This window comes from Pteronotus mesoamericanus, unplaced genomic scaffold, assembly GCF_021234165.1.
Source record: "Pteronotus mesoamericanus isolate MK-2021 breed Mesoamerican mustached bat unplaced genomic scaffold, CSHL_Meso_final contig_59, whole genome shotgun sequence".
Classification (NCBI taxonomy): domain Eukaryota; kingdom Metazoa; phylum Chordata; class Mammalia; order Chiroptera; family Mormoopidae; genus Pteronotus; species Pteronotus mesoamericanus.
The window spans coordinates 346,539-367,124 of NW_026555206.1; the positions used below are offsets into that span (position 1 = coordinate 346,539).

Genomic DNA, 20,586 nt, shown 5'->3' on the forward strand with positions numbered 1-20,586 from the left:
AGCTGGACCTTGTCCATGTAATATTAGACCTTAAGGCCTGATCCGAGGTCTGAGTGCAGATGCTTTCTCTTCTTCCATCCCTGGGTAATTGATACAGTCAAAAAGGAAAAGGCTAGTGTTTTTTCACGAAGTGTCTTTTCATTTTCACTGCTGAGAGTAATAGTACCTTTTTCTCTTCAAGTTTTACTTAAAAAAATTTTTGCAATTACATGGAGATTCTACACAAGACATCCAACTTGACTACATTCTTTCCTCCATGCTCCATTCTTCTGTGACAGTTTTCCTTACAGTTTTGAGGTTTGCATTTTCATATCCAAATCACCTAGTGTAGAATATTCCAAGTTGCTACAGAAGTTTTCTGATTGTGTTTTTGGAAATTCCTGTATTGGACGTTTAGGTTGTTTCTTTTTCTTTTTCTTTTTCTTTTTCTTTTTCTTTCTTTCTTTTCTTTTCTTTTTTTTCTTTCTTTTTTTTTTTTTTTGATATCATATAGATTCTTCCCTGTGGGGGGAAAAAGGGAGATTATTTGCTGGGATCAATTCCCAGGAGGGAGATTAATGGGTCAGAAGGTGTGTGCATTGTTTTGACTGGCCTGCCATGTTTACATAGTCCAAATTGCTTCACCAGAAGGTCTGTCCCAATTCTTAAGAAACAGATTACCTTGTTACATATGGGTATATGTGTAATTTTCCACATTTAGGCTTGCCAAGGCAGAGGTCAAGGATTGCTTAATCAGAGACTCCACTGCAACTAGAGTTGCCTGCAGAGCTGATCCCTGCAGGGCCTCAGCTCCTGATCACCCCAGCTCAGGCACACAGGAGGCGAAGACCCTCAGTAGGGATTTTTGAGGAAGAGCTGTTCATGGTGCACTGCTCTTACATCCTGACACATTATTATTTGATCATTATTTGCTCTCAGGATAGTGTCAAGTCTTATCTAACTGGTGTGTGTGTGTGTATAACTGCATCCTTTGCCATTGCATACTCAGCATGGCCCAGGCTGCTGGTATGATCTGTCTTATGTGTGGGAGCGTCTCATTCCCATGTTATTTGTACCTTTTTTTCCCCCTCCAAAATGCTTTTTTAAAGTATCACCACTATTGAAGTGTAAATGAAATAGAGTAACATTTAGCTATTTCCAGGGTATAGTTTAGTGAGCTGGCAACTGTATACCTATGTAACCACCATCACCACAGTGAAGACAGAAAACATTTCCACCGCTTCAGAAATGTCCCTGCGCCTCTGCAGTCATTCTCCCCACCCCTGCCACCCGCAGCCATTGACCCGCCTTCTGTCACCATAAATGAGGTGTGACACGTGAATCTGACTTTTTTAGGTGATTTTCTTTTTGTTTTTCTTTTTTAACTTCATTGATTTTTTTTAAATTAAAAAATTATTTTTATTGCTTTTATTGAATTCTCCTATTTTTATTATTTCTTTCTACTTACTCTGGGATTACTTTGCTGTTTTTCTAGCGTCTAAGGTAGAAGATTAGATTATTGATTAAAAATTTTTTTCCTAGTGTGAATATTTCATGCTATATGTTTTCTGCATCCCATATAGAGGATTTTTTTAATCCTTACTTAAGGATGTGGTTATTGATTTTGGAGGGGAGGAGAAAGAGAGAGAAACATCGATGCGAGAGAGAAACATCAATGGTTGCTTCCTATACACGCTCTGACCAGGGATTGAACCCGCAACCTAAGTGGGTGCCCTGATGGGGAATTGACGATGCTCCCACCAACTGAGCCACCCTGGCCAGGGCTGCATCCCATATATTTTGATATGCTTTCATTTCATTTGGTAAAACTATCTTGTATATGCATACTCTATGTAATGTGTCCTTTCTTCCTCCCTCTGGGTCACTTCAATACTTTATTTCAAATAGTTTCATTTGGATCTTTTCTGTATTTTCTGTTTCTCTCCCCATTATGTCTATTTTTTCCTATAAATTCCTGAGCCTATTTACAATATCTGTTTTAAAACCTTGGCTAATTCCATTTTCTCTGTCATTTCTGCCTTTTTCTAGTTACTGGTTTTTTTTTTCCTTAGGTCACATTTTCTCCCCCTTTTTGCCTGAGTAGTAACCTCAACTAGATGCTAGATACAGCTTTTCTACCTAAGTATTCTTACTGCCTTGTTCAGTTTGGGCTAACATAACAAAGTACCACAGGCAGGTTGACTTAATAGACATTTATTTTCTCACATTTCTGGAGTCTCGTATCCAAGATCAGGGTCAGGTTCTTGTGCATACTCTTTTCTTGGCTTGCAGATGGCTGTCTTCTTGCTGTGTCCTCACATGGCAGAGAGAGAGTGCTCTGGTCTCTCTTCTTGTAAGGACACTAATCATGGGGGCCCCACCCTCACACTCATGACCTCCTCTAACCCTAATCACCTCCCAAAAGCCCACCTCCAGAAAACAGCACAGTGCCTGTTAGGGCTTCAACATATGGATTTGAATGGGGGAGAGGACACCACAAACATTCAATTCAGTCCATAACACTTCCTTGACAGTATTATGTCCTTTGAGTCTGACATCTGTTGTTAAATATTGTGTGTGAGATTCATTCATGCTATTTATGTAGTTGTAGATGATTCATTCTCATTGTTGTATAACATTCTGCTGTGGGAATATATCCTTTGGGTTATTTACAGTTTTAGGCCATTAAGACCTGTTGAAGTAGTGTAAAAACATACCAGGGTTGTAGACCTGAATTATAGAGATGTTCCTGGGGCTCATGTGGCCAAGCTGAAGGAAATCCTGTCTTTTGTCACTAGGTCCAGATGGTTTTAGTGTGATAGCTGAGTGCAGAACTTGGCTTGCAGGACAGACCTGGATCGCTGCCTATTTTTGCACATACAACTTTAGTGGAACACAGCCCTCCCTGTTCATTTATAGATCATCTATGGCTGCTTTCCTGCTATAACAGCAGAGTTGAGTAGTAGAAATAGTACGCAAAGCTGAGTATATTTACCATTTAGCTTATAGAAATGTGGACCCCTGACTTAATATCTTGGTTTTCTGCCCACTGTTAGTCACTGAACTTGCCTAGTGATGGCAGAGGCTGGGGTGGGGGTGAGGCTGGGTTGGGGATTCCTTCTCTTAGTTGCTTGGGGAGCTGCTAATAAACTCCCTTGGATAACCCTGCCCTCCATCCTTCCTTTCAAAGGCTTTGACACATTCAGATTCCTGGGCGAGCTTGGTGGTGGGGGACTCTCTGTTATCAGGGAACACAGAGACATCTGTAGAAGCTGCCTCAGAATGCTCTGGGTAGTCCTCAACCCTCCCCGCAAGGGCCCCTAACATGAGTTCACTAGCTGTGCTGAGAAGGGCACGCATGCCTCTGATTCTCAGAACCACCCTTCCGGCAGGAGGAAAAGCTGTTGTGTGATAGCTGTGTGACCCTGTGCTAAGGCACCATCCTGCCTGGGGCCCTGTTTCCCTCTGTAATGAGGAAGTTGGGCTACAGCGTCCCTTCCTGCTCCCAGATCTTCCATAGTCCCACTGAGAAGTGGCTTGGTTTAGACTCTTTTAATGTGGGACCAGTTTAAAAGGAACATTCCCTGTTCTCTATTGGGTTCAGAGTGGCCACAGCCTTGAGGAGCAAGGCCTCCTAGCCCCGAGAGATCACTGGTACTCCTCCTCAGCCCACTGGGTTCTCAGGGCCAAATTGGGATTAGGGTCTGTGCTCTGTGGCATCTGCCAGTGTTTGAATTGTTGGCTTTTTAAGTGGTCACAAGCATCTCTGATGTTCTCTGAACTCCCTAGGCCTAGAGTTGGGATTATGGAGAGTGCAAAGAGCATGGGGCTTCCTCCTGGCATGATTTCTGGTGGCACAGATGAGATGGCAGGAAGTGCATAGGCATTTGTAGATCACTTTGTAGATAAGTGCTTGATTTTGCAGATTGGCTAAGTGAGGTCTGGGAGAGGGATGGCTTGCTCAAGGCAACAGGGTGAGTTAGGAACAGAGGTGCAACTGCGTGCTAGCTTCTTCCACTCCCTGCCCTGTTTTCTTTCCATTATTCTTTCCTATCTCACTTGAATGGCCTCTAGAAGACTCTTTTCCTTTAAACTCCGATTTACTCTTACCTCCAGAGACCCAATAAAACAAGATGCCTCTCGAAGGAAGGACCTTGTCTTAGGACAAGACTAGTGTTGAGAGTTTTCTTGGGGGTGGGGAGCATAGAGTGTTTGTAGAGTGTCTTCAAATGCTGGTAGCATCTTGAAGGCCCCTCCATGCCTGTGCTCTGCCTCCTTCACAGGAGGGCAAGGCCCGCTCAGAATGGCTCCATGCCCCAGGGTAAGTACATGACATCTGATACTTCTTTCAGTCCTACAACTCTCCTGTGACCTAGGGTGGGTCACCCCATTTTGTAGAGGAAAACAGGCTTAGAGAAGTACCCACAATTACATGAAGTCCTGTGTCTGTGAAGTTGCGGGGTGGAGATCGAAGTCCACACCACTGGCTTGTGCTGCTTGTTTGCTCAGCGCTGCTCTGGCCTGCCATGAGTTTCAGTGGCTTACTCTTTCTTGATTTCCCTTCTGGTTTTCTCTGAGGCTCCCATAGGAGGCCCAGGGGAAGAGGCTTTATCAATGTTAGCTTATGTCAGCCAGCCCGCGGGGGGAGTTTACAAGAACCAGAGACTGGCAGGGCAGGGCCTGAGGTGCAGTATTGCTGCTTATGTTTTGCCTCAAACATATTGAGTAAAGACCTCTGGGCCCACATGGATTGCCCAAGTACATGAAATTTTGCAAGGGGCTTACCACCAAGTTTTGGGTGATAAAGGGCTGCTTTTGACATGCTTGGTTTTGGAACCCTCCTCCAGTCCACCAGGGCCTGGCCAGATGTCTACACTTCTGTTGTGACTTGAACCTCCTTGGGTGAAGTACCACAGACTTGCTCACATGGTGAGTGGATTCTGTGTGGCTTCTTGTCAAGGCAGGGCTGGGTCAGCCCAGAGTGTCCCAGAGGACTTCTCACCTTCTTTCATAGGGTCCTTTGCCTCAGGTGGAAAGGTCAATATTGAATCTTTACAGTGGCAACCCCTTTTCTCTCAAAAGAGGCCCTGCTGCTTTGGCTACCTGCCCTTGTTGGGACCCAGTAATCTTCACCATCTGATGGACAGTGGGGATCCTTGGCTCTGCAGAGCTCAGAAGCCCCTTCTGTGAAACTCCTACACCTCTGGGCCCATGTGATTAGCCCCTCTTCCTGGCCTGGATGACTGCCCTGCAGACGGTGAGATAATGGAAGTTAGGAGGGTTAGAGATGCTCAGGTTTGGTCTTAACTCAGGGACAGTAGCTAGCCGTGTGACTTTGGGCGAATAACCAAATCTGAGTTTTCCTATTTGAAAAATGGGGGTAGATTTACCAGTGTTATGAGTATGGAAAGGCTTCTTTAGGTGTAGTAAGTGTTTAACAGAGCGCCTGGCACCCAGGGAAGGTGGTGCTACTTCCCATGGTGATCGCTCCAGTGTTTGAACCTCATGGTCCAAAGCTGGCCTTCCTTTGGGCTTGGTGGGAGTTGGGCCTCATTCTGTGGGAGGGAGTTTAATCAGGTCATAGAAGAGAGACAAGGAAGGTTACTGTGAAGCTGGAAGGCACTCAGCTGAACTGTCACTTCCAAATGGTTGGCAGCTAGTGAGGACAGCCCCACGGACCGTGTGTTCGAGAGAATTTCATTGAGAGCTGGGCGAAGCTGGTGAGGATCCTGGCTCCTTTACAGGGTTGTTATGTGAGCTTCCAGACAGGTCACTTCCCCGTCTGGTTCTTCCTTAGTCAGCTTGTCTCTAAAACAAGTATGGTTACCAAAGTTTCTGCCCTGGGCTCGTATTCTTTAAACCCATGATTTGACATGTGACCCCCTAGTTCCTGTCTTTTCTGGTGCAAGTTAACTTTAGTTCTTTAAAACAGAATGGAAAAAAACACGAGTCCTTCGATGAGAGCAGTCCTTGTACGAGAAGGAGAACTGTGCTTGCTTAGTGATGGGGAGCTGGTCACTCGAGTGGACTGAGATTCAATAAGGAGTTTCCATGGGGCAGGCTTTCCTCACCATCCCATGCAGTGCCAGGTGGTGGGTGGGATGGAATGCTTTTTGGGGACACTGAATGAGAGATAGGGATGGGCAGCCTCCAGGCCCTATCCTGCTCTGATCCTAGTGTCCTTATGTAGGGCTTGGCCTTGTACCTGGGCTAGCCTGGGCTTCTGCTTGGCCCTCTCTTGCTTCAAACGCATTTGGATTGAGTTAGACCTTGCAGTGTGCCTGGGAGGGGAGCAGGAAGGATCACAAACAAGGGCTGCTCTGGTCTGGGAGCTCTGGCGACTCACTCACTCATGCCTATTCTCTACCTACCTGAAGAAGGGCCAAGTCCTTCTTCAAGTTCTTGGGATAACAATCCTGAACAAAACAGAAAGTATCTCTGGCCTCAGAGATAGAGAGACAGATAGCTTGTGTGGTCTTAGATGAGTGTCATGAGGAAAATCAAACAGGGAACGCTGTCAGGGTTGATGGGTAGGGAGTTGTCCACCTAGGACAGTAAAAGGCAGGCAACTCTGAAGAGACTGGAATGAAGCATGGGAGGAAGCCAGGAAGGGGTATGGAGGAAGAACATTCTAGGCCGAGGAACTAGTGTCAGGTCTCTGAGACAGGATGAGTTTGGTGAATTCAAGAACTAGTAACAATACCAGGGTGGCCTGGGAGCAGGTTAAGGTGGGGAGATGAGTAGGAGAGGACGTTAGAGATGTGGGCTATGGCAAGGAGTTTGGATTTTATTCTAAGTGTCAAAGGAAGTCATTGGAGGATTTGGAGGAATGGAGCTACATGCTCTGTGTTTGTGAAGGATTATTCTGGTTGCTTGGGGACCTGTGAGGAGACCTTGAAGAGGCATCTGAGGGGGTCGAGCATGGACCAGTGGGAGCAGAGTGTCAGGAAGAAAACCAGCCAAATACACTATGCATTTTAGAGGAAGAACCAACTGAGGGTCCTGGTAGGATGAATTTGGGGGCATCAAGCATGAGATTTGGGTTTTCTGTCTTAAACGATTGAGTAGATGGATGGTGGTGCCATAGTTTAATAAGGGAAGAGTTGGAGGGAGCAGCTTGAGGACTGGGAGACCAAGATTCCATATGGGGACATGTGAAGATTGAATGTCCTTAGATATCTCAGGTGGACAAGTCAAACAGACATTAGAGTATTTGGTTTGGGAGCAGTTGTGGCTGGAGATTTGGATTTGTGAGTCAGCAGTGTACAGTGTAGATAAAGTTTAAAGCCACATGAATTATGAGGTCATCCAGGGAGCTCAGGGGAGGGTAGAGGTCTAGGATTGAGCAGTGAGGTCCATCAGCATTTAGAGACCTCTGAAAAGGAGGACAAAGAAACAGAAAAGACTGAGAAGGAGTGACAGGGAGGGTGGAAGACTGCTGTGAATGTGTGCTTTGTGGCCAGAAAGCTGAGTGGTCTGTGGAAAAGGGAATAATCCGCTGTGTCTGATAAGATTAGATAAACTGAGAAAGAAGACTTGACCTCCAGCTTCAGGAAGAGAGAGTAAGTCATTAGAGACTTGGAAGATGGTGGGGAGGGAGGCCTGCAGGACTCAGTGGGCAGTGACTCGTCACCTTCAGGCTTGCTTACCATGCAGTATGGGACTCTGGGGAGAGGAAGTGCTCATGTACCCAACCAAGAAAACAAAGACCTCATCAGCTAGTTAATCGGTGGAGGACTCAATAGCAGGCAGTCAGTGTGGTGTTATGGAAAGGACCACGTAGGCTCAGTGCTGGTTCCAGTGCTTGAGACCATGCCTGACACTTAAGATGTAGTCAGTCAGCATTTGTTGGATGAATGAGTGAATGAATGAATTAAACAGTCCTGAGATCCGGGCCCTTCTGTATCACGGCTTGGCATTTTGGTCTTGGCCCTTTTTGGCATGTGTTCCCTTTTAGAAAATAGAGGAATCAGATCCAGGTAGGGCTTCTTCTACAGGCTGTGTGGGAACAAACAATAAAAAGTCTGTGAACCCTCTGAAATTCCCTGTAAAATATTGGGCATGTACACATTTTCTGAAATTGGTCTGTGTTGCAAAAGACATTGAAAACTCCCAGGGCTTTCTTTAAGGGGTCTTTCCTTCCCACTCCAGCCACCTGGGGCTAGTAGTGAATCAAGTGCAGAATGTCTTGAAGTTTGAAAATGCACTTAGGAAGGTTGAGAACCATAGCAACACCCAGCTCTATTATTTAGCATGAGGTACTGATAATTGGTAGCTAAATGCCAGCATGGTATAAAGTAGATAACCAGAAAAACCAGAGGCTGCATAATATACAGACCATGAGGTATTTTGTTTTATATGGAAAAATCCTCCCTGTTCAGGAATCTGTGTGGTATACTGGGGAGTGAGGGAGAGTGGTGCACAAGAGCCAGCCTAGCCCCAGTGGGTTGCTGCAGGTGAGAAGTCAGGGTTGGGAACTGCTACTTTCCTGGGGTAAGCATCAATAACTAAAGACCCAGCATATCCTGTTGGCTCAGCCCTGGCCAACAAATGGCCTAGGCAGCGTGTGTCTGTGCTCCAGACCAGGGGCCTGAGGCGGGCAGCAGGCATGGTGCTGGGCTCTGTTCTCTTGACAGCAGCGCCCTGTTCTATGCAGAGCCTCAGCTGCACAGGAAGCCTGGGAGGGCACCCAGAGCAGCCCTCATGAGGAGTGATGTCTTCTTATACAGCAGACAGTACATCGAAAGGGATGGGGTATTTGTGGAATGGGGAAGAAACAGAGCACAGCCTGACGTGTCTGACTGTGTAGTCTATCCAGGGCAGTGTGTTCTGAGGTCCTTTGCCTCTGAATGGAGCTGTGGGGGTTGAAGGAGTTTGTCCATATGTTCAGGGAAGGTATGTGTGGGTTATCCAAAGAAACTTGCTGTCCATTTCAAATGTAGGGGCTGGGGGGACACCTTGCCCCTGATCCACCCAGCGTGGACGTGAGCCAGTGACATTCCCCTACTCGCAGTGCAGATCCTCACCTAAGGAGCACGTTCATGGTGCTGGTTTCCAAGCTAACTGTCTCTGTCTCTCTTTCATCCCCCTCCCCCAAGTTGGCTGGAGTTGCCTTCCTTGGAGCCGGACTGTGGGCATGGAGCGAAAAGGTAGGTGTAGCTATCACTAGGACCCTGAGCATCAGACAGCCAGAACCAAGTTGGTTCAGCTTTAATTGTCCCTCCTCCCTCACAAGCATTTCTTGTGCAAGGTAATGATTTGTAGTCATTAATCTTCACAGAGCCAGCTCTTGGAAACAGTTACTGAACTTACCGTGAAACTTCTTCCCCGTGCTAGGATTGCTGCTGGCAGCCTGGGCTGGGCTGACTGGGTTTTTGAGCTCTGAGAGCGCGGAGGGCCATTTCCTGTTCCCGAAAGCTCCAAGTTGCCCTAGGGTTTGTCTGCAGCCGTGTCCAGTGCAGGCCTGGAGCCACCTTCCTGACCCTGTCTGTGCCTCTGGGAGCAAATAGGTCCCTGTGTTTATTCCTGAACCTCCTGCCCTTGCCCACAGAAAGAACCCCTGAATCCGGGAGCAGGCTCTGTTATATGCCTCTGTGGGACAGGGTAGGTCTCTATGAATCTGTGCATCTCCTTGCTCAGCCTATGGAGGACAGATGAGGATGGGAGCACAGGCTCTTACTTTTGGAAGGACAAGGGGCATTTGGAACTCCAGAGGAGGTACTAGACTGGATGTGGGAAGGGTGGAGCTGTGGTGCCACCTTTCGGTCTGTGGGTAGGTGGGTGCTGGGGAGGTGGTTAAGGCTGAACAGGGCCCTCACTACAGGGAGGAAGGGAGGGAGGAAGAGGGGAGAGAAGGCACAAGGTCCAGCAGACCAGGCAGTAAACACTGGGAACTAAAGCTTCCTCTTGAGTCTCAGGCCCAGGGCTCTCTTTCTTCAGTGGAGCCTCCCTTTAGGCCTCCCGAAGAAGGAAACAGGCACGCTTAAATATGTGGGCTTTCTTGCCATGGCCTTAGGAACTGGATAAGAAAGCCTTTGGGTTAAAGGTGCCTTTGGGTTTGGGCACCATTATGGTAGCCTGTGAACCCGGGTCTAAGGGGCAGAAGCTGAGGTGCAGTGTCTCTGTCCTAGTGGCCCCAAAGCAGGTTTAAGTCATGACTCATAATGCCACCATGTGGCCACCTCCGGAACCGCAGCAGCTCAACCAGCAACGCCTGATCCCTGCTGGGTTGCCTGGCCTGGCTGTTCTCTCCTTCCTCCTTTGAACTCCTGTTTTCTCCTTCCTCCTTTGAACTCCATAGAATTGCTCTGTCCATTTCGGTTACCACTAGCCACATGTGACTATTTATATTTTAATGAATTAAAATGAAATGCAAATTAAAATTCATTTCTTCAGTCCCACTAGCCACATTTCAGGTGCTCAATAGTGCATATGACCAGTGGCTACCATTTTGGACAGTGCAGGTGTAGAATGCCACCATCATCACAGAAAGTTTGATGAACAGTGCTTCCTTTGTGTGCTCTTGGTGAGTGTGTTTTTCCATAGGGTACCTCGAGCACAGGTCACAGGGCCCCTCAGGGCTCTCCTCTACTCAAGGCCTGGCATAGGTACCCTTCAGGCTACAAGCGCAGGGGTGGGGGAGGATTTGTCTGGGAGGAACTCACAGCCTAGGTGGGGACCAGGAATGCTGCATGTGAGTCCCTGGCGGCGGAGATGGACAAGGATCTGCTGGGCACAGGCCTCTAAGGGGGCTTGAGCCTTGCAAGGCAGGTCCCTGTGCTCGGTTTAGTTTTGTATACAGCCCAGCAGCCCCAGGTCACCCTTGATGCCCTCCGAGGCTGATCCTGCCCTGCTTCTTTCAGGGGGTGCTGTCCGACCTCACCAAAGTGACCCGACTGCATGGAATCGACCCTGTCGTTCTGGTGCTGATGGTGGGCGTGGTGATGTTCACACTGGGGTTTGCTGGCTGCGTGGGGGCCCTGCGGGAAAACATCTGCCTGCTCAAATTTGTGAGTGGCCCCAGGAGGGGAGGGGACAGGTCGGGGGTGGGCTCTGCTGGGCAGGTTTATACTTTATCTGGAAGAACTGAGAACAGCTTTTGCAAACCTCCTTAAGCCCCAGCAGTGGGGCGTGGGGAGACAGCCCTTCGTACCCTACTGCCCCACCACCATGGTAAGATTTCAGGAAGTGATCAGCTAAGCTAACTTCTCATCACCAGAGAAAGAGAAGTGACCCCTCTAGTTTTCAGCTCCCAGGGAGAAGAGTCAACTGCTCACAGGCCAACTCCCCTGCCCCTCTCTTGCCTTTTATCTACCCTCCCAAGTCGTAAAGTAATTGTTTGTCTGCTGCTTACCTTTGCCCTTCCTGGCTGAGATCAGAAGATGTTGTCAGTAACATTAGGAAATCATTTCCCTGCTGCAGGGTATGTTGGATGTGCAGTGCAGAATCCTTAAGTTGCCTGCAGAACTGGGACTCACCCAGAGTTTGGTTTTATATTTAGATACACATTCATTTGGAAATGCATTCAGTTAAAATGAAATAGCACCTGAGAGGAAAAACACATAATTATGTTTTGCAACATATTATTTGTTGAATTTATTAGATCAAGCTTCCTCTTTCCTGGGCTTAACTTAAAAAGCAAAACATGTGTTTTTTCCCTTTTTTCTTTTTTTGACTTAAAAGTGTTTTGTTTTGTGTCTTGCTTCTATGTGAATGGAGATTGCATTTCAGAAGGCCTTGTGTGTGTGTGTGTGTGCGTGCGCACATGTGATACCCTGTCTTAGGCTGCCGTCTGGCCAATGAAGATGGCAGTGGGAAGTCTGCCTCAATGGAAGGGAGGGTGTGGGCCCTTGCAGAATGCCACCACTGCTGCGGTCAGGGGCAGTCATGCTTCTGGAGACAACTTTGTGCAGTTGACTGTCATATACTCCCATACTGAGTGGGCACAGATAACACTGATGATCCAGAATTGTGCAGGGCCCTGCCAGGAAATTCCCATGTCCTGTGTGAGTTATGTGACATGAGCCAACTGTGTGCCTGAGTGAGCCTCAGTTTTCTTCATAAGAAATGGTTGGCATATTGGCTTGGAACTTTCTCATACTTTCACTCATGTGTCTTTTACACTAGCAGTGCATTGGCATGGGTAGGGATGAGTCTCTCCATTTTAAAGATGAGGCAGAGTTGCCCAGAATCACCCAACTAGTTCTCTGAGTCTCTGGCAGAGAGGGTGTAGGTCTGGCTGGAAGGCTGGAGAGTGGGATGTGACTCCCACTCTCATTCTCGTCCTTAGTTCTGCGGCACCATCGTGCTCATCTTCTTCCTGGAGTTGGCCGTGGCTGTGCTGGCCTTCTTATTCCAGGACTGGGTGAGGGACCGGTTCCGGGAGTTCTTCGAGAGCAACATCAGAGCCTACCGGGACGACATTGACCTGCAGAACCTCATCGACTCCCTTCAGAAAGCCGTAAGTATAGCCTGTGGTAGCACCTTGCGACAGTGTGTGCCTTCCTGGCTTGAGTCTGTGTGTGTTGCTCAGGAGCCAGGCTAGTGGGAATACGGAGCACAGTGGCCCTGGAGGGGCTACCTCTGCCTCTGGTCAGTTAGCTTTGCCTCCTCATGGCTGCCCTGCTCATGTTCTTTGTGTGCCCTCCCCCCATTCGGATTGGACAGGCAAGTCCAGCTGTCCCCGTGGCCACCCTCCCTCAGGAGCCTAGTCCTTTCCTCCTTCTCTGGGGCCCAGACCTCTCTAGCTCTGGTTGCACATGTGTCCAAAGTTCCCTGGGCACTGAGGGTGCCGAAGGGCAGGGCTTCTCTACCAGAGGCACGTGACTCACTGTCTGAGGCTACGCCTGTCCCCTTCCTCCCCGGGACCTTTTATCCTTCCTGTTTGAGAGGGCAGAACTGCCTAGAGGAAACTGCCTCAGATGAAGAGGAATGTAACCTCCCTAGAACATGTCCCTGGGGGTTTGTCTAAGCAGTCCCAGGCCTGGCCTTTTCTCCAGCTGGCCTCTGTGACCCCTGCATGCAGCTGCACCTGGAGGCTTGGACTGCAGCTGGTCCCCCCCACCCCCCGCCCCGGGAGGAACCCACTCCTCCCATTCTGGCCTGTGCAGGGCTCTTGTTTGATCTGTGCCCTGCCAGAAAACCTAGCTTCCTCAGGTACTTTTATATGGAACACTTGAGTTCTGAGAAGGAAATTAGAAGGCATTAAAAATAACTATGATCTGCTCTTATTAACCAAGACTTGTTTACCCTTTTTTCATGTATCATGGGACATGGCAAAGCCCCTTTTATGAGACCAGAGATCCTTCCTAATTTGTTAACAGGTGACCTATGTTAGTCTATGAAGGTCACCAAATCCCAGACATTTTCTGATGTCCCTCACTGTGCCTTTTCTGTTCAACGCTGCCATTCTCACTTCATTTTCATGTCATCTTGGGCTCACTGGTGCGGAGCATGCCTGGTGGCTCCTCCCCCACTGGCCTGAAAGACATTGTAGTTTTCTCCAGTACCTTCCTTTCCTTTTTAAAATAGAACTCCCCAGAGGTCTTCATTAAATTATTGAAAACTCCTAATGGTGAAATATTAAGTAATCATTAGAGTGACTGGGATCACAGAGAGGTGAAGGTGGGGAAGATGGGATTTTACCACAAAAGTAAAAAAAACCCCAGAAGTCCTGTTGTATATTTGTTGTGATTACAGCCATAACTATTGTCAGCTCTAAGGACAAGTGCTCTTAGATTGGGGTGCCGTTAATGCCACAGTGCTACTTTCAGTATGTTTGGTTTTATACTTTTTTAGACAAATGAGGGTTCTTTTTGTAGCTACACCAGATAGTGGAGGTGGTGGGAAGGGGAGGGCAGAGCTTTGATTGTCTCATTCACCCAGATTGGGTAGACATTCAGCTGCTGTATTTGTAGAGAAGCAAGAAAGGTAGGTGGGACCATCTTGGAAATTTCTTGGGGAGGAAAACATGGCCCACAAAGTGTTCTCTCAGGGAGAGTGGAGGACCACACCAGCAGTGCAGAGGGGCCTCAAAGGACAGTGAGACACCTGCTGTGGGCTGGGTGTGGGAAGGGAGGAATTGCTTCAGGCTGAGGGAGGACTGGAGCTGAGCCTCTCTGCCCTGTGCCAAGGGCACCATGGAGCCAGCCCTTTGTGTTGGACCCAGGAGACATCATGGCCACAGTTTCCTTCATAAAGGGCTACTTGGCACATTACTCAGCATCTCTGTGCATATGGGGAGGTCAGTGGGGTGGACCTTGAGTTCTCTGTGTTACAGATAGAGGCACACTGACCCCTGCGTCCCTAAGACTGACAACCCTGTACTGGGCAGCCACAGCCCTGGCTCACGAACCCTGATGGCTCTTGGCTTTGTGATTGTAGAACCAGTGCTGCGGGGCTTATGGCCCTGAAGACTGGGACCTCAATGTCTACTTCAACTGCAGCGGTGCCAGCTACAGCCGTGAGAAGTGTGGGGTGCCCTTCTCCTGCTGCGTGCCAGACCCTGCGGTGAGTTGGCCTGTGCCTGGCAGAGAGCACCTGGTTTCCCTGGAGCGGAGCAGTTCCTGACTCTGAGTGCTCAGGGCTGCTTCTCTTCTGCATGGAATGAGTTCTCTGCTCACCCTCCCGGCACTGCCCAGGGTTCCGCCAGCTCTGAAATCCTCCACGGATAAATCCTGGGAAGATTTCTGCATGGCTCACCTTGGCTCTAGCGCTCAGGGCGGAGCAGGAGAAAACCTGTATATCCCTCCCTGGAGGGCTCTTACTTGGGTACCTGGACATGATGTTATGAATTTACCCAGCTGTGGTCTGCCCTCTTCATTTTCCTTTCTTGAGAGACCATGCTCAGTTCTTAGAAGCCTATAGGGGCAGTGAGGGTGCATACCTCCTGGGGTTCGTAGAGAATTCTGTTCTGTTCTGTTCTCTCTTCTTCACCTGTTTTCATTCCCAGTCCACAGCCCAGGTCCTTAGGTTTCAGAAGCCTGTGAAAGAGCACTGAATGTCTGCCCGAACTGAGCCCGAGCAGAACTGAGCCCTTCATAGAACGTGGTACAGTTATTACACAGGCCTGGTGCTGGGCTGCAGGGCTCTGACCATCCAGGGTCTCATCTCTGTGGTATGGGTGAGTCCCCAGCTCAGGAGAGGCTCGGCTGAACTTGCACAGCTGGTGTCTGAGGTCTGCACTGTGACTGTGAAATCCTGAGCCATGTAACTTTTACCTCCCAGCACAGGGATTGGCCAACTATGACACCTGGGCAGACCTGGCCTGCTGCCTGTTTTCTGTGTGATCTTCAAGCCAAAAATGGTTTTAGACATTTATAAATAGTTGAAAATAAAGAATAATATTTTGTGACATGTGAAAATCATGCGATATTCAAATTTCAGTGCCTATAATGCAAATTTTATTGAAATATACCCATGCCTATTCGATTTTATGTTGACACTGGCTGCTGTCAGCTGCAACACAGACGAGTCAGAAATACTTAATATCTAGCCTTTCACACAGAAAGTTTGCGCATCCATCCTAGAATGAAAGGTTAATTGGCAGCATAATTGAAGGACATGAGCTATAATTGAATTTGTACAGGTGTTTGCTGGCCCATTTGGTTGTGACTTTTTTAAAGCTTTTACCACCAGCTTTGCAAAGGAACAAAAATGACTAATTTTTCCTGCTTTTCTTACAGCAAAAAGTTGTGAACACGCAGTGTGGATATGATGTCAGGACTCAGGTAAGAGCCCCAGTGCATATAACTCTGAGATCTTCTGGTTTATTCCGTGTGGCCTAGGTTCCTCATTTAGCACGAGTGAAAACTGGAGTGGGAGAACTAGTGGAGATGAAGCTCACAGGTGCTTCCTGAGCTGGGAGCGAAGTGACCAGCAGCGTGCTCCTTGCCTGAGCTGGTGGCAGGACTCATGAGAGGAGTGATGAGTGTGATTTCAAGCCCTGTGAGCTACAGTCATAGAACCTCACAGTTGCTATGTTAGTGGAAAGAGATCAGATAACAGTTTTGGGGAACAAAGACTACATTTTTAAGAGATTGCTTGGTGTCTATTATTTAGGGGTCCAGGATGAAGCCGAAGGAGCTTATGATTTGGTCCATCTGCCATATGGAGGCAGTGGTGACAACATGGAGGAAGATGGGTCTCAGTGCAGGAGTGGGTCAGTCTTCTAGGGCTTTTTTTAGGCCACAGGGAGTGTGCACTTGGACGTGAAGTGAGTCCCCACTCCAACCTTGCGCTGGTGGCCTCTGGTGATATGAATGACTGTTCTGAAGGAAAGGGATCTATAGACACTCCTGTTGGCCATGGACACTAGGGATGTGCACCTGGTTTGGGAAACCTCAAGTCCTTCTGCATTGACCTCCATTCCACAGGTAGGCAGTGGGCCTATCTCAACAGCAGCTTCTCCAGTTATGAATTTGATTGCCACTTATATTAGATGCTAGGGCTGCCATAACAAGGGTTCCACAGACTATGTACCTTAAACAGCAGGAATTAATTTTCTCAGTATCTTGGAGGTTAGAAGTCCAAGAGGAAGGTGTCTGCAGGTTTGGTTTCTTCTGAGGCTCTTCTTATCAAGACACCAGTTGTATTGGATTAGGACCCACCCCAGTGACTTCAGTTTAATCTGTTCACCTCTTTAAACACCCTATCTCCAAATAGAGTCTCATTCTGAGGTATTGAGAATTAGGAGTTTTATATGTGAGTTTTAGGGGAACACAATTCAGCCACTAACACCACTAAAGTGAATTAATGTTCCAATAGTGTTTCCACAGTAGAGGCAGATGGGTAAGGGGCAGAACTGCTGTGTATAGGGTAGGTGAGGGTGGGGTCTATGTGGTCGGTTGAGATCCCCAAGTGCTCACTGAGCCTCTGCTAGGGGCTGGGTCCAGCACAGTCAGAATCTGGGACAACCTTGGCTTCATTATGGAATCCAGGGCTTGTGACCATCCCTGCTGGCTCTGGCTTCTGGAGCCAAGCTTACTTGGACTGCGGGACACACTCTGAAAAACCACTGCCCCTTCTTTCTCCAGCCAAATCTTCTGACATGGAAGATGCTGAGCCCCCCAGTTTCTCTCTCTTTAGACACAGCTTCCTTCTCCAGGCATTCAAGCCCCCTCTTCTTTCTCCAGATGTGGACTGTGGAGGTGCTGTTGCACAAGTTGATCTTTAAATCTGTGGAGGCCCAAACAGAAATGGGTTAAAGGTCATAGCCTTCCTTAGGCAGGCTATAGGCAGGCTACTGATACAGACTGCCCTGAGTAGAGGCAGAGACCGAGGCAAGTCAAAGTCCCTCCTAGACAGTTCTGTCTGTCCTTGGCACCCACCCCCCTGCTCCCTGAAGGAGCCTGCTGCAGGGCGGGGACCTCTGCAGGTTATGGGCTCAAGCTACTGTGGTGTGTTCCTGCAGCTGAAGAGCAAGTGGGACGAGTTCATCTTCACGAAAGGCTGTATCCAGGCGCTGGAGGGCTGGCTCCCACGGAATATTTACATCGTGGCTGGCATCTTCATCGCCATCTCACTGCTGCAGGTCTGTTCCGACTGCCACTGTGGTTTCCTTTCCCCTTGCGGGCTGAACCTGTTCATTTGACCCAGATTTCATATGTGGGAAGGCAGTGGTGGCCAAGTGGGCAGTGAGACTTGTAGGCTGGTGTGTAGTGTAGTAAGACGTGTAGTGAGGTGTGTAGGCTGGTGAGTGTCCACTAGGAAAGGACCTGGTAGGAGAAAGTCAAAGACCCAGGGAGTCAGAGAAGTCTGGAGTTTTTCCAGTGTGCTCAGGGCTCATGGGGAAAAGCTGGCAGCCCTTAGCAGTGTCTGGGACAGCTGCTGCTGCTGCTGCTGCTGCTGCTGCTGCTGCTGCTGTGTGGCAAACACACCACCATTTAAGGTCAAAATGTTTGGCTCTGACCTTGCCTTTAAGAGGGTGACTGCAGTGGACGTAGGGCCTCCAGCCTGCCATCCACATCTTCCTTCCTCCCTAACTCAGCAAATGTCTGTTGAGTGATCTCAAAGGAGGGCTAGGAGATACAAGCATCTAGAAAAGGAAAGAAAAAAATTTGTTTGCAGAGCGGGCAAAGGAATCAGACTTCAGAAGGACTGACTCATCACATACAAATCACAAAAATTTAAAGGGAAGAAAAGTAGCAAAATGCCCAAGATGACCAAGTTCACATTAGCTGTCTCTGGTAGAAAGAATTAGTCTTCCTACATGATAAATCTGGTTGCCAAGGTCAGGATGTAGCCTCAGGTACTAGCACAGTCAGAAGCAGGGACAACCTTAGTTTTATTATGGAGTCCAGGTTTACAGGTAACATTCAGGATTTATTTTTTTGGGAATCAGAACCGGTCAGAGTGACCCTGTTATCTTTAGTTTAATTCCGGGCTCAAGGTATGTCCCAGAATTAATTCCAGACAAGGTATGTCAAGGTATGGGACAAGGTATGCCCCAGCCCGTGATGTGTGACATGCCTAGTAGTGTTGGAGGCTGGCAGTTTCCTTTGGCTTCTCTGGTGCCCACTCTTTGCCCCTTCAGGGCTCTAGGGATAAGCAATTCAGACCCTGGGACTCACTTTTTATGGTGGGCTGGTCTTGTGTTGCCTCATGCCCAGTGTTACTCTCTCAGCACCCTCAGTCTCTGTGGGGTGGGAGTGCGTTGCAGGGCACCCTGCATGGCCTTGCCCTCTGAGCCTGCCCCCTCCCTTTGTGTTCCAATGCTGACGGCCAGTGCCTCTGCTGGCCTGGTTTCAGATATTTGGCATCTTCCTGGCAAAGACCCTGATCTCAGACATTGAGGCAGTGAAAGATGGCCATCACTTCTGAGGAGCCGAGGTGAGCAAGCAGAGCTGAGCCACACTGTGGAGGCCAGAGCCCTCCACTGTCGTCAACGTTAACGTCCAGAGGGAGAGAAGCGGATGCCCCCTCACCAGAGCCAGCGCCTTGTCTTCAGCATCAGTGTGACATGACCTCTTTGATCCTGCTGAAGACCGAGAGGCCTCTCCTTAACTGAAGGAACTTGTGACTAAGATCCCTGCTGGGGTCTACCCAGAGACAGAATGTCATTAGGTGGGGGTGGTAACTGAGGGACAGCTGGCTCCTGTGGCTGCAAGGACAGTTTGACTCAGTCCCCCAGGAGCCCAAGTGTGTCTGCAGGGCTCACTGGCCTCCTCACCACTTGAGACATTAGTGCTGACCTAGGAGCAGCCATGTCTTTTGTGAGCGGGACATGGGTAAGGGACCAGCAGGCATGGACAAGACTTCTCCCAGCAGCCTTGGGGTGCTGCCTGTAATTGGGTAGGGGAAGGGAGCAAATGGACCTCAGAGGCTGAGGGGGGGATCTGTAGTGTCTGCACAAGTTGGGTCTTTGCAGGATCCTCAGCCACGTCCAAGTGAAATGAGCCTGAGCCAGTGCATGGACAGGGGTGCAGGGTGCCTGGCCTGCTGCCTTCCAGCTGAGAACTGCCTCCAGCCTCCATAGCATTATGCCCTGAAGGCATGAGGGGAATCGTGGGCATGGTTCTTCTCTGAGAGTGGGCTCTCCTTTTCTTATAGTGTGTAAATAGTTTATTTATAGGGGTAAGAATGTTCTCACACCATCTCTTCATTTCCTCTGGCATTCTCCTCTAAGCAGCCTTATATTGTGTCAGGGATCGAAGCCATCCCTTTTAGTTCCTTAGAGTATCTCCAGAACCAACCCCATCAACAAGTATCTCCAGGACCAACCCCATCAACTTTCCTTCCCATCCCTAACAACCCAGGTTCACATATGTACGCCCCCTCCCTCGGCACACCCCCAGTGCACACACTGCCCTCCGAACTTGGCCTCACTGTCTTCTGGTCTTGGTGCTACTGAAACGGTCACCTGGAACTTGAAAACTGACTCCTCCTCCACTGCAAGGCCAAGGAGCCCAGCCAGAGACAGTCAGCCTGAAACCTTTGTCCATGACTCCTCTCGAGGCCACATGCTAAGGGCCAGCTGGCCAGCCTGGCATTGCCTCTCCCTGGAGAGAGAAGCTCTGTGGCCAGTCCCCTGTGCCAAGCCACGGACCCAGGCCTGCAGCTGTGGAGAAGCTTGGGACATCTTTTTGCTAACTTTTGAGGTGACTCACTCCTCCCTGACCGGGATATCTGTGATCACCATGTCTACCCGTCCTGTCAGGGCTATTCTGGGCTTGCTCTTGGAAATGAAGTCTGTCTTATATACTGAGCCCCCCAGGGATAGCTGAGCATCTGTGCATCTTGGGCTGGGCTACTTTCTAATGCTTTTCTGGATCTTGTACACGTTCTGTCCTCATTGTTCAGGGATTGAGTGCTACCTTCACTGACTTGCTGATGTGTACATGCTAGTGTGGTGTATACCGGTGAGTGTTTGATTATATTGTTATATTTTTTCCTTTTTTTTTTTTAACAATTTTTTCTATAGACTAGGTGAAGAAGAATGGTGGTGTTTTTAGGAAGTATGATGATTTTCTTTGACTGCCAAGCTCTTTTATGGAATATATCTTTATAATAATGCTGTCGTTTTGGTGTTTTTTATTTTGGGTCACATCAAGATGGCATTAAGCATCTCAGCGGTAAACTTGGAACCAGTGGGATAGGGTATGATAAAAC

General features: G+C 48.6%; 1 protein-coding gene across 5 annotated transcripts in view; it reads left to right on the forward strand.

Annotated features, from left to right (window-relative positions):
* The window catches only part of TSPAN14 (tetraspanin 14), a 50,905-nt gene extending 31,708 nt beyond the window's left edge, over positions 1-19,197 (forward strand). For 4 of the 5 annotated variants that reach the window (XM_054580445.1, XM_054580444.1, XM_054580443.1 and 1 more), the window contains 7 exons: positions 9,078-9,128; positions 10,842-10,988; positions 12,269-12,439; positions 14,362-14,487; positions 15,663-15,707; positions 17,390-17,509; positions 18,727-19,197. In XM_054580445.1, the coding sequence (XP_054436420.1) occupies positions 9,078-9,128; positions 10,842-10,988; positions 12,269-12,439; positions 14,362-14,487; positions 15,663-15,707; positions 17,390-17,509; positions 18,727-18,798 (732 nt within the window). In that variant the 3' untranslated portion in view covers positions 18,799-19,197. The remainder of the gene's footprint in view (positions 1-9,077; positions 9,129-10,841; positions 10,989-12,268; positions 12,440-14,361; positions 14,488-15,662; positions 15,708-17,389; positions 17,510-18,726) is intronic. The other variant, XM_054580448.1, reaches the window with a different exon arrangement.
* The last annotated feature ends 1,389 nt before the right edge of the window (positions 19,198-20,586 follow it).